This window comes from Adiantum capillus-veneris, chromosome 16, assembly GCF_014529385.1.
Source record: "Adiantum capillus-veneris isolate H3 chromosome 16, ASM1452938v2, whole genome shotgun sequence".
Lineage (NCBI taxonomy): Eukaryota > Viridiplantae > Streptophyta > Polypodiopsida > Polypodiales > Pteridaceae > Adiantum > Adiantum capillus-veneris.
The window spans coordinates 75,998,319-76,022,819 of NC_140946.1; the positions used below are offsets into that span (position 1 = coordinate 75,998,319).

Here is a 24,501-nt window from a genome sequence, read left to right on the forward strand (position 1 = left end):
TCGACAATTTGTTGCCCCTCTTTCACCCAAGATTGTGCATTCACACGAGAAGATAACGTGGTTTGCCATGCACGTGGAAGAACATCATCCATACGTGCCCTCTTTCAGCCACCTGCGGGTTGGCCCAATGCTCCTTCTCTATCTCTTTCAATGATGCAATGCATTCTGTGCTCTCTACGATCCTGTCACATTTGTTGAAATCACTGCTCGGAAGTTCTCTACAATAAGCTGATCTCTCAATGATTGTGCCACTTTCTCGCAAGCTCCAAATGATTTGCGCACCCAAACCACACGAGCCACAGTACTCGTATGCATTTCCCCACAGTATTTACATTTCCAATCCCGATGTCTTGACCACCTCAAGGACAATAGCGTGCTCTATTTGTTACAGGCTTGGACACTCTGAGCGAGAAATCAAATAATTGATATGCACTGGAATAGAGAGAGAGAGAGAGAGAGAGAGAGAGAAAGAGAGAGAGAGAGAGAGAGAGAAGAAGAAGAAGGTGTCACAAACGGGAGCGCATAACAATATAAAATATACTCGGATAAATAGAATTTAATACTTAATACTAAAGCCAAAGGATATAAAGAGAAATAAATAGAGAGAGAGAGAGAGTGAGAAGATCGACACTGTACTGGTAACTAGGGACTAGAAGATGGGTTGATCCCCCCCCGTAATAGTATCTTTATTACTGAGGAGAAGTATATACAAGCACTTGAACCGAACGTATTACCACGTTCGTTCTAGAATAAGACTTGATGGTTCCCAAAAGCCTCAGCTTCCTATTCCTAGGGCAAAACCCTATTCCAAGGAACTTCTGTTCCTTATTCCAAATCCTCGAGAACCAAGGTTCTTGCCCTCTGGATCTCACCTTCTAGACTCAGGGCACAGCATCCCTACAACTCTTTTCCGACTCTGTTTCCAGAGTCCTCTTCCCGCAGAAGAACTCTGCTTTCCCGAACAATGGGAATCTCAACTTCCGGATCACAACTCAAGAGACTACCTCTCTCCGATCCGTGGATCTACTTCCCAAACTCGGGTACGAAACCCTTGGGCTGATCTGGCTCTAATTCCTCAGAGCCCTTTCTCTGCTCCTACTCCCTCACTGAGAGGAAGTACACCTGCAAACAAATACTTAGAGATCATAACATGAAAATCATTACCTTAAAAGTCTCGACGCTTGAAACGCAACTTAGTTCTCGAAAAGCAATTCCCCGAAAGAGATTTCTACATAGAAAATCCTCTCTTCCAATCCTACACACAAAAGAGGTGTGTTCTCGGGTTCCTTCTCGTAAATCAGCCCCGTCTACGACATTTATGGGCTGAAAACAGAGAAAAAACAGCAACTTGTCGCGATGGAAACACACTTTGTAGGCACTTCTTCGCGAGGAAACTCGCGAACTGGGTCCTAGCGACATCTGGTACACTTGGGGCAGCCATGGGCATCACCGGCAACGTCTTCTTTGCGGATGAAATCTGCAGCAGCATCTTCTTCTTGCAAAAACCGATCTTCCCTCTGAGAGAGGGTGTGTGATGCTTTTATAGCTCCCTAGCCACGGCAAAGATAGCAGAGCATTGGCTGCTCACGTAGAGATCGCGGCAAGGAAAAGAGAGAAAAATCGCCGGCTGGTTTATACTGCTTTATTTAATCATAGGTTACCCACTTATTAAGTGGGCGGCCGATCACCTTTAAAAATGGTCTGAATCTGTCTAAAAACTCAATAAAACTTTATAAGTTAAAAACAATGTTTTCACAGCACTTCCCAAGCGTCCCAAGATGCAATCACATGCACAGTTGCAATGCAGACATAGACTTCCTCGCGAGAAAGCATTTGCTTTTCCGAAAAGCAATTCCACTTTTTTAGAAAGCATCTGTTTTTCCTCAAAGTTTCCTTTGAGCCCATCTTCATTCAAGTGCTTGCTTTTCCTTGTGCACAATTCCAACACACTTCGGAATATCCTCTCGACTATGGATATCCCCTTTCCGATGCACCCGTCACCCACCTTGTGACGCATGAGGAATACCCATCACCTAGTCCTTGTTTCTACCGAACTTAAGGTACAATCTCCTTCACGATGCTCTATCTCACCCATCCTATGACGCATCAAAGATGTCCGTTCCCAGATGGTCGGATACTTATCCCCCTGCTCCCTGTCACTCATCCGATGTGACGCATCAGAAGTACCCGTTCCTGGTTGACTTACAGATATTCCCGTTCATAGTGCTCCCGTCATTACTTTGAATGACATACTAGGAATACTCTGTACTCGGATGTCTCCAATGAGAAAAACCCTCTCACTTAAAATTCCAATAATTCATTTAGAATTATTTTTCCGTGGTATTCCAAGCGAGAAAACCCTCACTTATAAATCCAATAATTCATTTAAAATTATTTTTCTGTCAGATAAAGCCAATTTAACAACAAGAAGAAAAAGAAGAAGAGGATTTTAACGTCATAGGAAACTAATCCAAGAGACCTCAAAGATCTATCCGACGAGAGTTGAACTCAAGACCTGTTATTCAAGAGGGAAATGGCATAAGTTATAACCAAACTACCACACTAGAATAGAGAGAGAGAGAGAGAGAGAGAGAGAGAGGAGGAATCCACATGAAACCGCGGAGTTCCGCTCCCACATGCACTGGCCCCAAAGGTTGGCGTCCCTTTCCGTATTTCTTTATTGATTGCCAAAGATTGGCATCCCTTTCGGTATTTCTTTATTGATTGCCAATCACGAAGGTACCAATTTCCGAGGGTCCAACACTTAGAGACTTTGCATCCAAATGCTCTCCTCAAGTGGCCCCCGGGCCCCTAGAGACGCTTATAAACAGTACAAGGGATGCCCAAAAGCTAGGCCTTGGATCTTCTCACATAAAAACCACCCAAAGCAGCGCAAATTCTGTCATCCGTACAGTGGATGCCACATCAGCACCTTCCGCGTTTTGCGGGCCTGCTGTACAGGTACCACGTCAGCAACACTTTCCGTAATTCGCGGGCTGACCAAACAGGGAACTGAACATAAATGGTGTTTTACCTCCTGTCTGGTGGTGGTTCCAATAACTCCCAGAAGTAGATTAGGGACTGAAGGCTGTTTTGTGGCTTTGCCCAGTCATATGTGAGGTAGACACACCTTTCCGACTACATCTCGTGTCTGCACCCACCCGGTAGGCTGGCGTGAAGCAAGACCCCTGTTCCTACACGTGTATACCGGGTCAGTCTCTGTTTTCTGCAGTTTTCAGCCATGTATCACTCTAGTTGCAAATTGAGTTTTCATCTGGCACTAGGTATGCAAAGCAGATTCAGCAGTATTGAGCCTATCAATAAACACAGCATTACTTAGAAAGAATTCATACAATAGAAAGGAGATCTTATGAAGCAAATGAACACCTCATGGGGGATACTTTCTTCGGTGAACTTAGTACAAAGTTCATAGAAAGAATTGATACAACATCAAAGAAAATAGAAAGAATTGAACAATAAAACCGAGATCTCTTGAATAAAACCAGCATTTCATGCATATTTTCTGCAGTGAACTTAATATCAGACTTTCAATATTGATTACAAAAGCCAACAAATATAGTTTCTTCATTCTTTAATTTGCTGTGGGAATCCCTACCTAGGTTCGTGCACCTTCTACAAAGAAAAAAACACACACTCTTTTGTGATCCATGCACAGACTGCCTTAGCCCTTTTCACATGAGCGAGAAAGGGAGAGACCCAAAATGGAGAGACCCAAAATCTCATAAGCCTCGACACATCCTATAACCATAAAGTGAGCATGGTGTAGTAACCTAGCATCTGGCATGAAGGCAAACCTGACTCCATCATGCACAGCATAGACTAAATACCATTTACATCATCAGTACTCCTCATCAAGTGTTGTTATGTTTTATAGAGAGTCTAAGAGCATTCTGCCGACAAAAAGTTGTAAACATGTTCACAAAAGGCATATCCTCCACCCTTAGCATGCTTCTGGCCACTTGGCTTTCCAGGCATACCAATTCCTAGCCCAAAACCCACCTTAACTTTGTAACGTGTCTAGACTCTACAGATCCCTATTGCATCATGATTGTGAATCACTAGTCTTCTTCTAGAAATCAAATTCTGGCCCTTACTAATTCCAGCTTAATGCGCACCTGGTGACTACCACGCACGTACACCTGTACACAGAAGTATGGCAATATGACAGCACGTTGCATATACTCAGAGCTGATGGTGTCAAACATATCTTAACCTCAACAAAACTAGACACTTACCAAGGGCAAAGTCCACCAAGCCTGCAGCAACAGCAACAGCAGACCCACTGGAAGAGCCACCTGGGACTCTAGAAGTCGCAGCTGGGTTAACAGGGGTTCCATAGTGTTTATTTTCCCCTATCAATCTGTGAACAAAGCAAAATCAAGCAAATAATGTGAACAAAACCCCTTAGGAACATTAGTGTTTTTACTTATTGATTGTAAATCGTACGAATAGGCCATTTCATCCATGTGGGTTTTGCCTACACAAGTCGCTCCTGCTTGCACAAGACATGCAACAGCTGGGGCAGTACGTAGAGCAGGTTCATGAGTCCTCTCCCAGTCAGGATTGCCAAAGCCAGTAATGAAACCTTCCACATCAAAACTGCAGATAAAAGGAGTTCAAAGAAATTATCAGTGGATAGGATTGCAGAATCCAAACTCAAGTTTTATAAAGCCTAAACCTTCTGCATGCCTTAATTTTTTCCTTTCCAGTATTCCCAGAACTACTAACCGAACTACTCCAAAACACTCATCCTCTCCCAGCTGGAACATCTCGTTAGCATCATAAGTTACGACTTACATTGAGCAGGCAATTCCAGCATCCACATCCGATCCACATGGGCATGCCAATGCTAACAATATTGCGTAACTTAGTGGTGTCTAAAACGGAATTAATATGGCACCCTACACTACAAGGGATCCATTGCCTCAATCCACGAGGCCATACTCCAAACAAACCGATATGCATAAAAATGAAAAATATTGCAAATGTTTTCGTTGATTTTCAGCAATATCAAAAGCAAACATGATGTAGTGCATCTCCACAATTTACTACTTACATGTCTTTGACAGCGAACGTGAGATTGCTGAGAGGATGGGGAGCAATGGGGGGAGCAGGCTGAGGAGGGGGGAGGAGTTCCAGGTACTTTATGAAAGCGCCAAAATCTTTGCTGATTTGCTTTTTCCGAGAGCGAGTGAGGAGGAGGATACCAGCAATGCCAAGACCGAGAAGCACCCAGATGTTCGAAGGAGATGCCATACGGGAAGCAAAGCGAGCAGCAACAGACCGTCCGCCGTCCACGCTATCTCGCCGTCGGATTATAAGGTCGCCACTGCTTCTAGCTCTTCCACTGCGTTTGCCTTCTTCGTGTATTTTGTTTTCTCTAAGGCCCTCCCTGCCCGCCTCTGGCGATGGCGTCGAGTCTGCTTCCTGCCACATGAGGAATTGCTGCTGCCTAGATACTCATTCCATCTGAATTTCCACCTCGCTCACTAAAAGTCGTGTCTCCATTAGCCATTGGATCATTCACTCGTATCTGAGCTCGACCGCTATTGACACATTCGAGAAGTTCTTGAAAAATAAGCTCATTATTCGGGTGCATTGCCCTTCCCTTTTCTAAGGGGATCTTCCCCAATTCCCATTAATAAAACATTACATTTATTTATTTATTTATTTATTTATTTATTAAAAAGACATAAGTTTGCTCCACGTGGCTGCAAGTGCTTGCAGCCATAGTGCAACATTTGCCATGCAGGATGTCCATTCAGCTCCTCCAGAGGGCCACACAGGATGGCCACACCCTCGAGTTGCGCTCAATCGGCGCATGCTGAGATGGCCATGCCCTTGAGTTTCTTGCATCCACGTTGGCGGCCACTCCACTCCATCCACGATACTTCACGACCTCTATTAGTGCGCCCACAGGTCCATGATGCTGGACAGAAACCGTGAGAGAGAGAGAGAGACCACGTCATGCTTTGGTGCCTTTCGCAACCTCTTGCAATGTCCTCCATGAAGCTCGAGCCTAGCATCGTGAATGCCCGCCCTTTACAAGGCATGTAACGTTTAGAGGTCTTGTCGACGGCCTTCTTGACAAAGATAAGGAAAGTGCAAACTTGGCAAAGATGGTGGGGAATTGAAGGAGTACGAGCGGAAGTGCGACGCGAGAGAGAGTGCGAGAAGAAGAGCACGACGATATGGTGAACTCGCTCTACTGTAATGTGTAGAGCATAGTGAGTTCTCATTAGGTTTTAACAAAAGAATATGTGTACATACCTGGCGGCCCGCCCACTTACCTAGGCGACCACAATGGGCTTTATACCCCAACAACCTCCCACTTAAAGTCCAATGTGGTACTTTAAGTGTGAGAGAAGCTACTATACAAGCTAATATACATGAGATGTAGAGAAGTGATGTACTACCCTACACCTAACTGCTTGCGAAAATGCTCAAAGCTCTCTGAGGGAAGTCCTTTTGTAAGTAGATCAACAGGATTTTCTGTGGTGTGAACTTTGACAAGCTGAAGTTGCTTATCCTCGAGCATTTCCTTGATGAAATGATACTTCACATCCACATGCTTTGTCTTTGAGTAATAAACTGGATTGCGAGCCAATTGTATAGCACTTTGACTATCACAATATAACACAGGCATCTCTTCTTTGATTCCCAAATCTGTTACTAGTCGATTAAGCCAAATTGATTCTTTGCATGCCTCTGATGCTGCAACATATTCAGCCTCTGTAGTAGACTGAGTAACACAATCTTGTAATCTAGAATGCCATGATATTGCTCCACCAGCCAATGTAAAGACATACCCTGACGTAGACCTTCGGTTGTCTAAGTCACCTGCATAATCTGAGTCTGTAAAACCCTTTACACTTAGCTCCTGACTCCCATAGCATATACGCATACTCTTTGTAGCTTTCAGGTATCTCAATATTCCTTTCACTGCCTCCCAATGTTTCTTGCCTGGGTTTGACATGTATCGACTTACTACTCCCACTGCAAATGCAATGTCTGGGCGAGTAGCAATCATTGCATACATCAAACTATCCACTGCAGACGCATATGGAATCTTATCCATTTCAGCATGTTCTTCCTCAGACACAGGACAATCTTGTTTCCTAAGTTTCACATATGGTGGCAATGGAACACTTAGTGCCTTTCCCTTCTCCATATTGAAACGTTGCAAAACCTTGTCAATATACTCTGTTTGAGATAACCAAATCAACTTCTTTGATCTGTCTCTCTCAATGCGCATACCAAGTATATGACTTGCCTCACCCATGTCTTTCATGTCAAACAATTTTGCCATCTTTGACTTCAAAGCTGAAATTTCTTCCAAGTGCTTGCCAGCAATCAACATGTCATCCACATACAAAATAAGGATCAGCCAACTACCATCCTTAGCCTTCTTTGTATATAGACAGTGATCGAACTCACTACGTTTGTAGCCTTGAGAAAGCATAAACTTGTGGAATTTATGGTATCATGCCCTCGGTGATTGTTTTAAGCCATAAAGACTCTTTAACAACTGGCATACCCAATCTTCCTTGCCTTTCTCAACAAACCCTTCTGGTTGCTGCATGTAAATTTCCACATCTAAATCACCATGCAAGAACGCTGTCTTGACATCCATTTGGTGCAACACCAAATCTAATATGGCAACCAATGCAAGAAAGCATCTCAATGTAGTCATCTTGACCACCGGAGAGAAGACTTCATCAAAGTCAATGCCTTGTTCTTGCTTAAAGCCCTTGGCAACAAGCCTTGCTTTGTACTTTGGCTGACTATCATGAGCGGTGATCTTATACCTGTAAACCCATTTACAAGGTAGAGCCTTTTTGCCCTGTGGTAATTTAACTAGCTTCCATGTCTTGTTTTTATGCAGAGCTGTCATCTCTGACTGCATGGCCAATTGCCAATTCCCGAAGTCCTTCATTTGCACTGCTTCCTTGTAACATGAAGGCTCATTGCAATCAGTCAACATGACATAGTTCATAGATGAAACAAACCTATCAGGAGATCGCGTGACACGTCCAGATCTACGCACAGTAGGTGGCTCAGGCTCAGCCACAACCTATGGTTCCACTCTATCCTGTCCTTGCTCCTCTTGAGCCCTGACATTTTGTCTTGCACGTGCAGGTCCATCTTCTTGGAAGACAACTCTTATAATCTCCTCAACCCTCTCTGGTTTAGAATGATATTTGGATTCATTAAAGTGAACATCATTGCTGCGGACAACCTTTCTGGATTCGGGATCCCAAAGTCTGTACCCCATCTCACCAGAATTACCATAGCCTAGAAAGATGCACTTTCTACTCTTTGGCTCAAGTTTGTTCCTAAATTCCTTTGGAACGTGAGTATATGCCTCACAGCCAAAGACTCTGAGATGCTTGTATGAGGGAATTTTGCCTGACCATACCATCTCTGGCACTGAATTCTTCTACAAAACCTTGCTAGGAGATCTATTTACAAGATGAACAACTGTTGATACAGCTTCAGCCCAAAACCCATTTGGCAGCTGTGCATTAGACAACATACTTCTGACCTTCTCTTGTATGGTCCTATTCATCCTCTCAGCAACACCATTTTGAGGAGGATTGTAAGGAGCAGTAAGTTCACGTTTTATACCTTTTGACTCACAAAAGTCCTGAAAGGCCTTTGAAACATACTCTCCACCATTGTCAGTGCGTAAGCATTTAAGCTTCTTGCCACTCTGATTCTCCACAAGTGTCACAAACGTTTTGAAAACACTAAACGCTTCATCCTTGTCCTTGAGAAAGTAAACCCATACTTTTCTCGAGTAATCATCTATAAATGTCATAAAGTAAGAATTCAAAATCATTAAATGAAAAGCCAGGCAAATAACCACAATGAGACAAGATTTCCATTCCCTTCTTGGACATATGTCCTAACCGGCTATGCCACAAAGAAACGTTCGGCTGCTCGGTTACATTGATTACATTTTTAGAGACATTTGATACATAAATCGTGTAAAGTCCTCCAGACTTTACTCCATGTGCTACTGTCATAGAACCCTTGGATATCTTCCACATGTTCTGTCCAAAAGTGGTGATGTAGCCAGCATCATCAAGTAAACCTGTGCTCATCAAGCTCTTTGTAATTGCGAGAACATGTCTCACATTCTTCAGCGTGAAAGAAGAGCCATTTTGAAACTTGAATTGAACATCTCCAACACCTAAGATCTCACATGTCTGCCCATTGCCTAGCGGAACATGATCTTTAGTGGTCACATAAGAAGTAAACCACTCCTTGTTTGGAGACACATGAAGTGATGCCCCTGAGTCTATAATCCATTCACTCAGTGCATTTCCATCAGATGCTGTAAGAAGAGCTGAGTCCATTGTATTCTTCAAGAAGTAGATGTCTCCTGACACTAGACTGTCATCCTCTGCAACAGTGTTTGTCACATTTATTTCTTGAATCTTCACTGAGGACTTGTTCTTCTCACCATGGTCTTCAGCTTTCTCTTTGCCTTTTTCTGCTTTCCATTCTCTGCAGTCTCTTTTCATGTGACCCTTCTTGCCACAATGGTAGCATTCTATGTCACTCTTGCCTTTAGCACTGCGGGACTTGCTACGAGACTGATTCCTCTTTCCACCTTTGTACTTTTCTTTGGTCCTTCCCCTGACAACTAAGGCTGTTCCTTTGCCTTTGTCCATTGTCTTTCTATTGGTTTCTTCAGTAAGCAGACTTCCTTCTACACCTGCTATGCTCAAACCATCTGGAGGTGCAGAATTACTCAAAGCTGTTCGAAAAGTGTCCCAACTTTCCGGCAATGTGATCAACAGGAACATAGCTCTAACAGGTTCATCAAACTTGACACCTTGAGCTGACAACTGACTATAGATTGTGTTGAATTCATTCAGATGATTGGACATAGGTGTCCCTTCTTTCATCTTCAAGTCAACAAGCTTCTTAAGCCAGTATACCTGTGAAGCTGCACTCTGCTTCTCATAAAGATCACTCAACTTTAACCATGCTTGATAAGCCGACATCTCGTCTGCTACATTGAAGTAAATGCTTTCTGCCAAAGTCAGCATAATGGTAGAAAGTGCCAATTCATCCATTTCGCTCCATTCATCTTCGTCCATATCTTCTGGTTTTATCCCCTTGAGCTTTATAGGTTTTATCTGCTTCTTTTGTACCAACACGTGCCAAATATGCTGCTTCCACAATGGGAAATTAGTTTCATCCAGCTTCTTGATATTGTAAAGAGAAGTGTCTTGTGATCCAGCCATAGCTACGCTTCACAGTAGTTTACTTTCCTGGGAAAAATTCGACAGAGTTTCCCCTGTAAACTGACCTCTGAACCAATATCAACCTGTCAAATGAACCAAGAAAGCTTCAAATTCTGCAGAAATTTTGGCATAGTCTCCTTTGTAAAATGGCTCTGGTGTACTAAAAAACAGACCAAAAAATAGCTTAAAAAACAGCTCAAAAAAAAACATTGTCTCTCTAACAATGTAAGCTGTGGGTAAACCTGTCCTGCACCTGTACTGTCTCTGACTGTCCTGTCACTGTCCTGTAAGCATAGATTGCGACAATGCCTCAACGGCAGTAAAGCAAAGATGCAATCCCAACTGTTTAACTCACAGTCAATACATCCTAGCTGCCTATCTAAGGGTGCTCGAGGGATCGCTCCAAGACCTGTATCACCGAAAGGATCTCAACATTCGAGAATCCCCCAGCTCAATAAAACCTCACTCGACCCTCAACAAAGGCTGCAGTAAGTCTAACAGTACATAGACTTCCCACAAAGTCATACATCCACAAATTTCCCACTGTATGTTGTAACCGCTGCGGCGGTTGTTTGCTGAGTGACTCACAGCCAGCAAACCCTCAACAGACATACATCATCTTTGACAATACATCCCATGTGGAAGTACCTGCAATGTCAGGATGAAATCTGGAATATCAAGCAGCAAACACAAGCTACCTGATGAACTAGTGGATGTCGCCTATAGTCTGTGTGTAGATGCGCCCGTGTCGTATGTGACACGCCTCCAAGAACTGTGAGCCGTCCTTCGATGTGTAGATAGCCACAAATCAACACTCTGGGAGTGTCGATATCCTCAGCACCTGCAGTCGTAGGCCGAAAACCCCAAATTTGCAGAGTCGGATCTGCACCCGCTGAGACCACGTAGTCGAAAATGGCCTGCGTAGACCTTTGTCGAAGCCGAACGGTGGCCGAGATGACCTCAGAATGAAATTCTGACAACACCACAGCCTTCGGGCCTCCCACAAGATTTGGGGCCGTGTCTTCGCCTGTCGAATTTCACTCCAATCTGAGTTGGTGACTCTAGCCTCCTGCAGTGCTGCCCTGAGCCTCGATCTGAGCTCTGATACCAGTTGAAGGAGTACGAGCGAAAGTGCGATGCGAGAGAGAGTGCGAGAAGAAGAGCACGACGATATGGTGAACTCGCTCTACTGTAATGTGTAGAGCATAGTGAGTTCTTATTAGGTTTTAACAAAAGAATATGTGTACATACCTGGCGGCCCGCCCACTTACCTGGGCGACCACATTGGGCTTTATACCCCAACAGGAATTGCATGTGGAGAGTGCTCATTTCCTCGCGTGTGGCATTGTTGGTGCCGACAAGCCTCACTTGCAAAACAGCTTCTCTCTGAGGTCGGCCATGGCAGGTATCTCTAATCTCAAGTGGCTAATTTGATTGCCTAACATGAAATGCTCCATCAGGGCTTCATGCAATGGCGTCCAGGTACCACTGTGTGGGCCCTTTCACCAACTCTTCACAAAATGGAGCTCTGCTAGATGCTTGTGTTATAGAAATGATATTTTATAATTTACTGCAGCTGACAGGTGGAAAAGACTAGACCGAGCTAGGCCTATGCGAATGGAAACATATATATATATTGTACATTTTATTATTCAAGTGCTCTTTATGAGCTTTGGCCATTTATGACCGGCCGGCCAGTTTGTACTCACTTTGACCATTCAAGAATCTATAAATTAAATACGCGCAAGAGGGAAATGGTCACTCTTGCACGGGGGGAGATTGCACCCAGTGTCTGTGTATTCTTCTCTCCTCTCCCCTCTTCTCTCTTGCCGTGCCGGCGTAGCACTCCACTCTAGGAGGTGCGTCTGCACGTGCTCGCTTACTCTCTCCCGCTCTCTGTCTCTCTTTGTTCGTGTATCTTGCGATCATGCGACCACGTGATTGTGCCAGGTATGCCGATTAGTCGGTTTTATGCTGTTTATTGTGTTATTTCTGGTATTTTCGTAGGGCAGCCGCGACTTCCGCCTGTAGCAGTGGTATCAAAGCATGGGCTACGCTCAAACAACTGAAGATTTCTATAATCAAAAGCTAAGTACAATTATGCACTTTTATTTTGCTTCATCTCATTTTATTGTTTCATTACTACTTGATGAGCATGATTCCTGTAAATGTGTAAAATCTCAAGGTAATTAAGTATCATCCCTCATGAAATTGATATATCATACAGAAAGATCTATTGTAATGGCATGATAAATTAATTTGAGGCTTTAGTTTTCTATAATAGGGGTAAATCTTTGACAGTGCGAAGAGAAGACGAGTGCATCACGTCCAAGATCATTAAGACCTAGTTAACACCCCATAGAAAAGGAGAAGTAGAAAAAGAATTTAAGACAAACTGTTGAAGGAATAAATGCAAGAGACCTTGGGGAGTGTTTGAAATTTCTTGTGAGAATGATTGGGAGAATCACATGTGATCTGTTGTTGACAAGGAACTCGATTGAGTTTAGTGGGAATGACCCTCATGCAACTTTTGTAAGAATCGCTATTAAGCCATAATAACATTTTATTTGAATTAAAATAACAATAGAGGGAGCAGTAACATCCAAATTCCACAGAAGGTGGCGCAAGATAGCAGGTCGTGAAGAGCACGCAGGGTGGCTATGAAGGTCTACACGTAGGGCCGCAGCAACCACCAACAACCATCCACCCTCTTCCACCCCTACATGCGACAGTGGCAGCACCCACCATCCGGCAAACAACCAACTGATGGTGTCATTACCTCATAAGACACCATCCATTCAATTTTCTTTCTATCTCTCTCTCTCTCTCTCTCTCTCTCAAGACTGCCGTTCTCTCTCTCCACTCCAGTCGCCATCCACTGACCGCCAGCCGATTGCCATGCGGTGCTCATTTCTCTCTCTCTCTCTCTCTCTCTCTCTCTCTCTCTCTCTCTCTCTCTCTCTGGCCGCCATGGTGAAGCGGTAGTTGGCCAGTTCCCTATGCAGTTTGGCTCGCTTTTTTTTTACAACTGCACACACATCCCCCCTCTCCGTTGCCTACCATGCAGCCGTCCTCAACCACTAGATGCCACACCCAATGGCGGAATTCTCATGCAGACCAAGAGCTGCCAACTTTCTGTTTGTTTTTAACGTAGACTACTCCTTTTTTTTGCTTCAGTTAGCGCCAACCACCACCCACTACATCGAGTCGCAATATGACTTTACCCTTCACTCTCTTCCTCCCTCCATGCATGCTCCCAACCCACTCCACAGAATGCAACCTTCTGTGCCGCCATGTCTCTTTCTGGCTTTATCTCTCTGCCCCTCGTTATTGCAGGACTGTTACGCACACACGTGGGGTAACTTGATTGGCTACTCAGCCTCACCCGCAGGCCAACTCCCACATGGATGGCCCCCCCAACCCTCCTACAACGATTGGCCAACAAACTCTCCCAACTCAGTTTCTGGCTCTCGCCATCATAGCCACTCCACCCTTGCATGCCCTTGCATGGACATTCTGTAGAGCTAATCTTTTCTGACTCAATTTGGTGCTTGCCAGACCCGTGCAATCTACTAAATCTCGATTAATGGCTCGTGGCCTTCCCTGCCAACCAACACATCCTTAAGGTCGTGCTCTTGCGAGACTACCTTGCAATATGCAACTCAAGTACTGGCGCATATAGCACACCAGCCACAATACCCGCTGGGGTTCATGCAATCACACAGCCAGTGCATGCCTACCAAAGATGGCGGCCCATGCAGCACGCACAACCAGTAACCTACGTACACTCCTACGATGAGTGGCCTACGTATAGGTGCAAAGCGGAGACTGGAATTGACAGGGTCGTTGTGAGGGACATGCAGGGCATCCAACTAGTTAGCATGCAATCACCAACAACCCGCGACCCCTTCCACTTGCATGCAGCATCGACCCACTACCCAACATCATCTGCGAGACTGATAGCGCATGAGTTGTTCTCGGCCAATCAAACTCTCTCTCTCTCTCTCTCTCTCTCTCTCTCTCTCTCTCTCTCTCTCTCTCTCTCTCTCTCTCTCTCTCTCTCTCTCTCTCTCTCTCTCTCCCCCTCTACTCTCACTTAACAAACGACTCCAGCTCTGCGGCCACCGAACCAACCTACATGCAAGCTCCCCGTTCTCTGCTACTGCAGTTGCCGAACTGGTGCCCACTAGCTCTGTCTCTCTCTGTCTTCAACCATCACCCGACAGTCCTACCTCACTCCAGCCGCCATGCACACTTTTGAAGGAGCAGCCCTCGCCATTTTGCAATTAGCCTACTGGTCGTCGTTGCATGCAGCAACAAGGCTCGCCACTCTCCCTCAACCTATCTTATGGCCAAGCCGGATATCAGCGGCTATGGGGCACATCGCAGTGACCACCCCTTGCTAATTCTCTAGCCACGGTCACCTATTGAACTGCGCACCTGGAGCATGCAGCCGCAACCTTTCGCTCTCCCCCTCGTCTACTACGTGCCCTAACACCATAGTTCTTCAACATCAAAGGCATGACAAAAGGGACGCAACCTCGGAGATCTTGCCAGCTTTTTCCATGGTATCACAGACATCTATAAGCCTTCATGTCAGGGGCAACTCCTCGTTCCTGTGCAGCTGCATATAATTCGAGTGCTACTCGAATCTCAAAGAGCAAAAAGACCAATGCAGAAAGATGTCAGGACATGAGGGACAAGGTCTGTTTTCATCTTGTGGTATATGTTCATGACCTCATCGTATAATTCCTCTTTGTAGTAGGCTAGCACAAGACCATTAACAGCAGTAGTAGAATCCTCATCTGCGGTATTCTTGGCCATTCTGTTGAACGATCTCTCCACGACATCAAACCTGCGGGCCTTGGTAAGCTCCTCATGACCTTGACAAAGGTAGCACTATGAAGAGTTAGGCCTGCTGCACAACATCATCGTACAACTCCTCAGTCGCTTGCCATTTTTGAGCACTGAGGAAGTTTTGGACAACTGCAAAAAAAGATGTCATCATTCAAAATGAAGCGACTGAGCTTTGATCCATGTGTAGCGGGCATACCTCGGTATCAAATTAGATCATTAAGGATTGTATCAACATGGTCTCCTAGGCTTTTTGTACACAAGTAGTTTAACATTTCATTTCATTTCGCTCTCTTTCCCCAATACTCCTACCTATAGAGGTGGACATTAACGACGCTTTTCAGTGCTTGCTGCAATATTTAATCCGACACACGCCCATTACCGAGCATTCTCACGCATTGGCGATGATGATACGGATTTTCATCATGATATTAGGCTCTAGGTTTTATGCTTTCAATTGTACTTCAATTTGTTTATTTTTTTATTTTTACCTAGGCATCGGAATAGATACACAGAGTGTATTAGTTGTTCTCACAATTAATTTTACATTTTTAAGACGGTTAATATAACATTCCATTTCATTTTTTTTTCCCATCTCTTTTCCCCCTCAACCAAACTGTGTACCCTACCTTTGTATTCGATTACCCCCAACCTCACAAGTCGATGACCTCTTGTCCCCCACACACAATCACTTGTCAATTTCGATGATATACACATACACACTCACACAAATACACACACACACACACACACACATACTGTAAGACTTATTCTATATGGTCTTTCATAGCTTGTAGTTATTGCTCGTGGCTACGCAGTCTGCGATTTGTGTATCTATATTTAAGGTGGCGATAAGTGCTGCTAGGTCTCTTGGTACTATAGTGTTTGTTGTATCCATTCAAAGATGACCATCGAAAGTAGTTCCTACGAAATTTTTCACGAGAAATTCTCTTTGGGTCAGAGTACTCATAGCAATGTTTGTCGATCGAGTTTTAAGGGCTTACCAAAAACAATTCCACACCTAAATCTCTTTTGTTTTTAGGTCAAAATTCAAAGATTTCAGGTATTCACACTAAAAGTTGTAAAACTTTGCCGATTTACTTGAAGAAAATAATGGAATCTAGCCACTGCTTTGCTATTTTAGCTAGTTTCAATAACACGGGTGAAATTTTTACTAGCTTCTAATTTTCTTGTGACAACAATGGTTTAAAAGCTTACTCACATATACAATCCACCTCACCGATATCTAACACCCATCTGTGTGACTTGAACTTTATGGCATCTGTACTTTGTTTTGTTCTAACTTGCATAACATTACTCAAATGATGAATTGTGTTGTTGACCTTTGTTTTCAAAAAATTGTTTAGCATTTGACAATTTGGATACTAGTCCGTTCTTCACACCACCCCTAGGTACGTAATTTACCATTGTTTTCCATAGTATTTTAATTCTCCTTAATGAATCCATTCTTATATGTATCTATGGCTATCATATTTCTTCAGATATCATCAATTATGCAACATATATTGCCTTCCTATACTGCATGACATCCCTCATCATACTCCGACAATAATAATCACTTTCTCTACTTGCTTGGAAGTTCATTTTGTTTGTGCATATATTTAAGGACACAAAGTCAAGCAGTTTGTAATAGAGATAATACCATTGGACAATTTGAACGGGAAAAGATATTTTACTTCTTTGCATTTTCTTATGGCATATGAAATTAAGAATCCCTAAAGTTCTGGCTTGTGCTTTCACTGCATGTAATTTCTATTGAGAGGATTTGGCATTAAGCTATGCAACTACTCATATGAGTTGTGGTGTTTTGAGTTAGTAAACAAAAATTTGTAAGTACTCTGCTACTCAACTACACTCCAATGTGGTGTCACACAGGTAGTACATGTTTTGTCTTTTTATGTCTTGTCTAGTCCATTGGTCACATGCACAAAGATCCGCCGATTTAGGCAGTGTGTAAATGCTCATCTTGGTGTAGATTCGCCGATTTAGGCAATAGCAGTTATCTGTGCAGATCCGCCAATTTAGGCAGCACACTCAAAAAATTACAGATTCACAATGGTAAATGCAAATTCGCCGATTTAGGCAGCATTAGTGCAGATTCGTTGATATAGGCAGCACGTCTAATTGGTGTAGATTCGCCGATTTAGGCAACAACAATCACAAAATCATGCTGCAGTGGCTGGCCACCACTGCTGGCCACCACTGCAACTGGTATGATTTCGTTACCCGGGTACATAATGAAAGTGATTTGGATTTGGACTTATATTGTGGAATTGGAATTTGGTATCTGGTGATTATTTAGCAGTGTTTATGTGATGAGACTTGACATTATGAGATTGATGATGAGCGTGACCAATGATATCCTGATTCATCAAGGTATGACATATACTGCTTATTCTAGTGGTATGGGACACTAGAATAGGTAGTATGTGGATGACGGCAGGCATAAGCAATATTCTCTAATTTTATGAATTTTGTTATTATTTGATACAGATTTCTAATCGTTGTTTTTGACAAGTATTGTTTGCAGATTTTTATCTTCGCAACTGAGGACGGTTGCTTTCCAACGAGGAGGTATGTTATAGAAATGATATTTTATGATTTACTGCAGCTGACAGGTGGAAAAGACTAGACCGAGCTAGGCCTATGCGAATGGAAACATATATATATATATATATTGTACATTTTATTATTCAAGTGCTCTTTATGAGCTTTGGCCATTTATGACCGGCCGGCCAGTTTGTACTCACTTTGACCATTCAAGAATCTATAAATTAAATACGTGCAAGAGGGAAATGGTCACTCTTGCACGGGGGGAGATTGCACCCAGTGTCTGTGTATTCTTCTCTCCTCTCCCCTCTTCTCTCTTGCCGTGCCAGCGTAGCACTCCACTCTAGGAGGTGCGTTTGCACGTGCTCGCTTACTCTCTCCCGCTCTCTGTCTCTCTTTGTTCGTGTATCTTGCTATCATGCGACCATGTGATTGTGCCAGGTATGCCGATTAGTCAGTTTTATGCTGTTTATTGTGTTATTTCTGGTATTTTCGCAGGGCAGCTGCGACTTCCACCTGTAGCAGCTTGGTGGTGGCCTCCAAGTTCATATTCTAAGCTCTCCATGCCACAGTCAGAGTCTAAGCCCTCCATGCAGCAGGCTGACCAATCGAATAGTTCGAAAGGTGGTCCCTCTCATAAGTATGCCAAGCATGGCTTAACATGATCCACCTCATGAGCTTCTATGGAATCACATCGTCCTCAAGGCTCCTCATTAATGGGTGCCACATGTCAACCATGACATGTTTGGGTGTGAGTCGGAGTAATTAAAGAGAGACTGCATGTTCACAAGTCTAGCATGCCTTAATGAGCAAGTCGAGAATGCAGTTGTTCCAACCTGATCTAAGTTGCACAATGATGAAGGTTGGTGTATGCACTTGAGCTCGTATGTGAGTGTGTATGTGCGCTCACACACTCGAACAAAAACGTGATCTAAAAAATTGCATCACCATTGGCTCTCTCTCTCTCTCTCTCATGGTTCGTAGTAGACCTTGGTCTCATATTTACCATCATAATTTGGAAGAACCACTATTTGTCTAAGCAATAAATTCAGATACCCATTTTTTTGTTATTAAGGCTAGACATAATGCAAGCACTTCTTATTTAGAGGGAGATTCGTACTATTGCGAGTTCCGGGTGGTCTGAGTAAAGATACAAAAGTTTTTTAATGTTGTGAGAGAGAGTTTACCACTTTGTGTGTGTGTGTGTGTGTGTGTGTGAGAGAGAGAGAGAGAGAGAGAGAGAGAGAGAGAGAGAGAGAGAGAGAGAGAGAGAGAGAGAGAGAGAGAGAGAGAGAGAGAGAGAGAGAGAGAGAGAGAGAGAGAGAGAGAGAGAGAGAAGGTATAGTAACCTTCTATTCGGTGAGTCTTGAACTCAAGAGTTGAGGAGGAGGAGGAGAGAAGTTTGAACATGGTAGAAACAATCCCAAGAGACCTCAATGTTCTACCAAATGTCTTGAACTCAAGACCTGAGAGAGAGAGAGAGAGAGAGAGAGAGAGAGAGAGAGAGAGAGAGAGAGAGAGAGAGAGAGAGAGAGAGAGAGAGAGAGAGAGAGAGAGAGAGAGAGAGAGATCTTAGTCTTTGACAAGCTCTGAAAAAATAATTCTCTCAACCTCAAAAAAACGTTCTCAAGGGTTGGAGTGAGAAAAGTGAATTTCTTTTGCATGGTGAGTTTGGGTGAGGGAAGAAGTAGACAAAAAGAGTAGCAGGCCCAGCTACAATTTTAACATATTGGGACTTGGTGGGCCCATAATATAGAGAGCCTTCCTATAGGCCCTCCACCCTTTGGAAAGACCTCATGTCTCCCAAACCATCCATTGGTTCATGACCACGAAGTGAAATTCACATGCATTGCAGGAGGTACGGACTTGGCGCTAGCCTCTAGATGTTGGTTGCAACCTATGAAGCAAGTTTGTATGAGGTTGTCAGTTTGACCTTGAGGGCCTTCTAGTTCATAGGCTAGCTGCACAAAAAAGTGTTTCCAAAAGCCATATGAAAGGCACTTAGAGAATTGAGATGACGATGAGGAGGGTGACGATGTTAGAAAGAGCAATCAACATAGCCCTCTAGCTCAACCTTAGGTTGGGTTTAGATTGCTCGGAGGAAGAGAAGGCGATAGGGGCATTGCTACTTGGTGGTGAACGTAGATTGGCAAAGAAGAAAGGCATTTTAAACCCATCAAAGAGCTTGGGAGACCTTCCACCTTAGATAACAATCTTCTTCCAACTCTCCCTTGCAAAAAAAATGATAGAGAGCTAAAGGGCAAATCAACTAGAAAGCCAAGTAGGAGCATTTCCCCCATTGGTTGTCCTTGAGAACTTTTGCTTGCATAGTGGGCTGATTGTGAACGAATCCAATACATAGGTTATGCTGTGAAAACCAACCATAAGGAGAAGCCATGCATTGTGTAAAACAATGAGACACTTGAAGTTGTTGAGTGCTTTATACGCCTTGAGGTCAATCACAAGTGGTATGAATGTGCTATGCATCGTCTGGAAGCAGCAAAGAGAGCATATTACGCATTTGAGAACATGTGTAATGTGGGAAACATCAAGTGTTTGGTTCTCAAGAAGTATCTTTTTTATGCATTGGTGACACCGTTCTTCTTTATGGAGTTGAAGTGTGGGGCGGGAGCATCTCAAAGTCTACTTGGAAAGAGTTTGAGAATGTCCAAAAGCGTTTCTTACAAACTTTCTCCAAGTTAAGACACAAACACCATATACACTCCTACTTCTTGAGTCGGGATCTCTTCCAATTGAGGTTATGGGCATGGAAAGGGTTGTGGAGTACATGATAAAGATGCGTCAAAACCCCTCACATCGACTTCCTACAATTGCATGGGAAGCAAGCAAAAAAAGACGCATAAAAGCAAGATCTTGAGCACAGGATGGATGCAAGACATAAAGAAGTGGTTTGGGAGATGGGATGCATTACACTTGCTACATGATGCTTCAATTGACTCCCAAGTGAATGAAGCTTTTCTACAATGCCAATGTATTACGGCTTGGGAGAAATCCGGTTGGTCACGCTTCATACATTACACCACCCATATTGCCCCCAACTACAAAACCATGTTCTTCGCTGAAAGAGGAAACCGTACTCACCCTTGTCGGCGATACGCACTATCGCAGCCATTCGGCTTAGCTCCCATTTCCTTCTGTGCGAGACAAGCCGTTGGGGAAATGGAGAAGAGTCAAATCAATTGTGCACATTATGCTCACTGCAAATTTGAGAGTCTGAGTACCACACACTACTAGAGTGCTCAATTTTTGGTCACATCCGAACTTGCTTCTCTCACATTTTCAGCCATGACTTAGACTTCTACACTCTCCTCTCCCAGCCACAGTGTGGTCTCTCCATTGCGACTCTCATCACCACAATTTTGGAGCATCGAGAGTCACTCATCAGCCATACACACACTACATCACATGTAGCTTTGGTCCCATAGGTATTATTTGACCTCCTAGGACGATAATAAAATCTCTCTCTCTCTCTCTCTCTCTCTCTCTCTTCATCGAGCCGCCTTTCTCCACCTCTTGCAGTACAAATGCATCTCTGTCCCAACCTTCAATGAAAGGTGAAGGCCAATACCTCTCTCCTCTCTCAAATATCCATGCAAAAGAAACTTGATTGTCCTTGCCATATATGGCATGCACACCTTCCCACCCTGTGCCTATGTATATATATAGTAGGTTTTTGTGAAGATGGTCAAGTTACTTTGGTCATTCATCTTCGTCTGAAGATTTTTGGCGAGCATGAGATTAGAAACAACATTTTGATCACATATTTTGAATGGCTAGCAAGGTATGCTTCTCAAAAGTTTTTTGGGAAAAAATGGTGTGCCACACCAGTAAGCATGGTATGCTTATGAAAAGGCAAAAAATTCCCTAATGATCTTCTTATTCAAAATTGAATAGCTTCTCTTTTCTTGCTACCGCACACTATCGCTGAAGGCGACGAGGGTCCCACTCGTACTCATATAAGTTCACACTATGCTATGCGCTGATGATCACCTAGCTCTCTCCGAATTTTCCATTTCTCCTTATGTAATTTTGTGCATGTCACCCTTGTTGTCTTTGTAAGCACTTTGTTTTTACATGCATGGTGTTAGTCATGTGGGTTTTCTATCAATGAATTTTGGAATCGAAGGTGATCCACGGTCTCATTTTCTCAAAATGATATTGGCATGCTCATATTATGATTATTTTGTTATGCTTCAGGGTAATTCAAGAAGAAATTTGGCATTAAAGTCTATTATACAAATTGACAATAGCTCAAGATTTGGTAACTCTACTCTTTTGCATTTTAAGAAATTATTATATCCAAGCAACATTTCTTTCTTTCTTTTTTGCCAAAATCATAATAGTGAGTGAAGAAAAATATTAGAAAGAAAAACCAAAAAGTTACAATGACAGCCATGCTCCTACCAAGCCATGACATCTACCAACACCCACAACCACAAGGGTGCCACCCTGAAACTAGGTGCAAGAGGCTTGGGGTTGCCACCAAAGAGATAACTCTGCCACCGCAATCCCCTTGCCCACCAAGCCACTGTGAGGAACATAATGCCAAGAAGAGAACCTACTAGCCACCCAACACTACCTTCAACACGAGCCAACAACCCATCCAATCAAAAGCTTTCTACACTACCACAATAACACTTTTTTTAAATTTTCCTTCTTCTTTTTTAAGGGAAATCATCGATTTGTTCCATACAAGTGATCTTGCAGTGCACATATGTTCTAGATGTGTTTCTCTGTGTTCTTCAAAGAACTTGATGCATTCTGGCTATGCATGACATCTGTGGCTTCCCTCGAAACATTTCGTCTCTAATTTCTGCGTATGCACAACTGTATTGGTTGAGATTGTTAGATCTTGGATAGCTATAGTTAGATATAGTCATAGGCACATCATACAAATTTGACGCGGTTTATGAATTTTCAGTGGGAGTATGCATGGTACATGCATTGCACACACTTACTAGTACTTTGCGTGCTCTTTTGAGTGTTGTATCATCGCATGGATTAGTTTACACTGCTTACAATAGTTTGGCGCTTGTTTATGTGCAAGTCACTCATGTACGTTGAGTTGTGGATACTCCTTATTGTATGTCTTTATGGACGAGTTTTTTGACTTGTTTTGATAGATACCCAACCGCTTTTGAGGCTTGGTCTGGAAGATAGTTCTTTCTCATACTTGACTTTAATTGTCATGTTTACTGAGCCTTTTGGAGGATCGTGGTGAGGTTTTCTTTGAGCTAGGATATTCTTGAATGTTGAGATACCTTCGATGATACAGGTTTGTTGGATCACCCTTTTACGAGGCCTCACCATAGGTTATGCAAAGAGAGATCTAGGTGTATTTGACGTCGTGTTATGCGTGTTGGTGGTCTATTTTGGATCATATTTTATTAGGTTTATGCATAATTATCCTATAATCAGTCTATGGTTGATTTTATGCTCATTTTGGGTTGAGACTTAGCTTTCCGTATAGAGGAGACTTTGTTGAATGTTTTTTGGTACTTTGAGCTCTATTTTGAGTTGAGATTTTGCTCTTGTTACAGAGGAGATTTTGTCAAAATTTCCCTAGGGATTTTGCTATAGTTTCTTGCTCTTCGCGCCATAGTGCTCAACTCTTGCAATTATGGCCTTTTTTTGAGGGAAACATTTACATAAAAAAGTTTGACGGAATGAACTTTTCCATAAGGAAAGAGCAAATTCATATTTCTTAATCTAAAAAGGTCAATTGGAGCCACTCTTTGAGCATACCGAGGCCGATGGTTACAGAGCTACACAATGGAGAATGCTTGATGCCAAAGCCAAATCCACTTTGTGTATATCTTGCAGAGTCCTAATACTTCACTATCATTGGTGAAGCTACTTCTAAAGCTTTATGAAAAAAGTTGTGCATTACATACGAGAGCAAGAGCACAAGTAATAAAGTTTACTTGATGAAAACATTATTTGAGCTTCACATGAAAGAAGGCCACAAAGTTTGTGAACACTTAAATGCATTCAATGTACTCTTGAATCAGTTGACGTCACAGGGACTTGATTTTGACGAAGAGGTGTTGGCTATCTTCTTGTTATGCTCTCTACCTTCCTCATGAGACATTTTCTACACAACCATAATAAATTTTGCACCTGAGGAAAAATTGCTCTACAATGACATGGTTGCTAGTCTTCTCAATAGAAAATCTATGGGGCAAAGAACAGAGGGATCGCGTTGTGACGTGTTAAAAGCAAGGATCATAGAAAAGTGTGATTATTGTACTGTTGGGTTTTCAAGCCCATTACATGTGGAAACATGCTTTATGGCATGCGGATACACTCAGTTATGAGCCACCTTTAAGTGGAGATTGCATGATGACTAGGTCACTTATATATCTGTAAAAGGCTTTCAATTAGCATAGCGTGTTGTTTGCGTTACTATTTTTTTGTTGTGTCGAAGTCTCTACTCTTCCCCGCCTTGCTCTACACATTCTCTCTATTGCCATAGATCCTTACTGACACCATCCACGCTAGCCGCTTACCTTATAAGTGGTATCAAAGCCTAGGCGAGCAGAGCTTCAAGGTGGTGCTGGGGCTAACCTCTCAAAAGGTAGTCCTTCTGTAGATGGAAAGGTGCAAATCCCCAGGTGATTCCTAGGAGAGTCCAAGTGAAGAGGCTTTGCGACAGGGGTTGAGGTCGGCATCTCAAAACTCCTACAAAATAGTGGCAAAAACAGAGCGCAAAGGACGTTGGCAAGCGGCCTTCCAAATTACAATCGAATTTGGTGGCTATCCTTGGCTCGTTAGG

At 43.2% G+C, this 24,501-nt stretch overlaps 1 protein-coding gene across 4 annotated transcripts in view; it reads right to left on the reverse strand.

Annotated features, from left to right (window-relative positions):
- The window catches only part of LOC147439297 (translocon at the outer membrane of chloroplasts 64-like), a 108,344-nt gene extending 102,763 nt beyond the window's left edge, over window positions 1-5,581 (reverse strand). For all 4 annotated transcript variants that reach the window (XM_086485168.1, XM_086485169.1, XM_086485170.1 and 1 more), the window contains exons 1-3: window positions 5,078-5,581; window positions 4,468-4,620; window positions 4,257-4,381 (exon numbers count right to left, since the gene is read on the reverse strand). In XM_086485168.1, the coding sequence (XP_086341294.1) occupies window positions 4,257-4,381; window positions 4,468-4,620; window positions 5,078-5,457 (658 nt within the window). In that variant the 5' untranslated portion in view covers window positions 5,458-5,581. The remainder of the gene's footprint in view (window positions 1-4,256; window positions 4,382-4,467; window positions 4,621-5,077) is intronic.
- Between the last annotated feature and the right edge of the window lie 18,920 nt (window positions 5,582-24,501).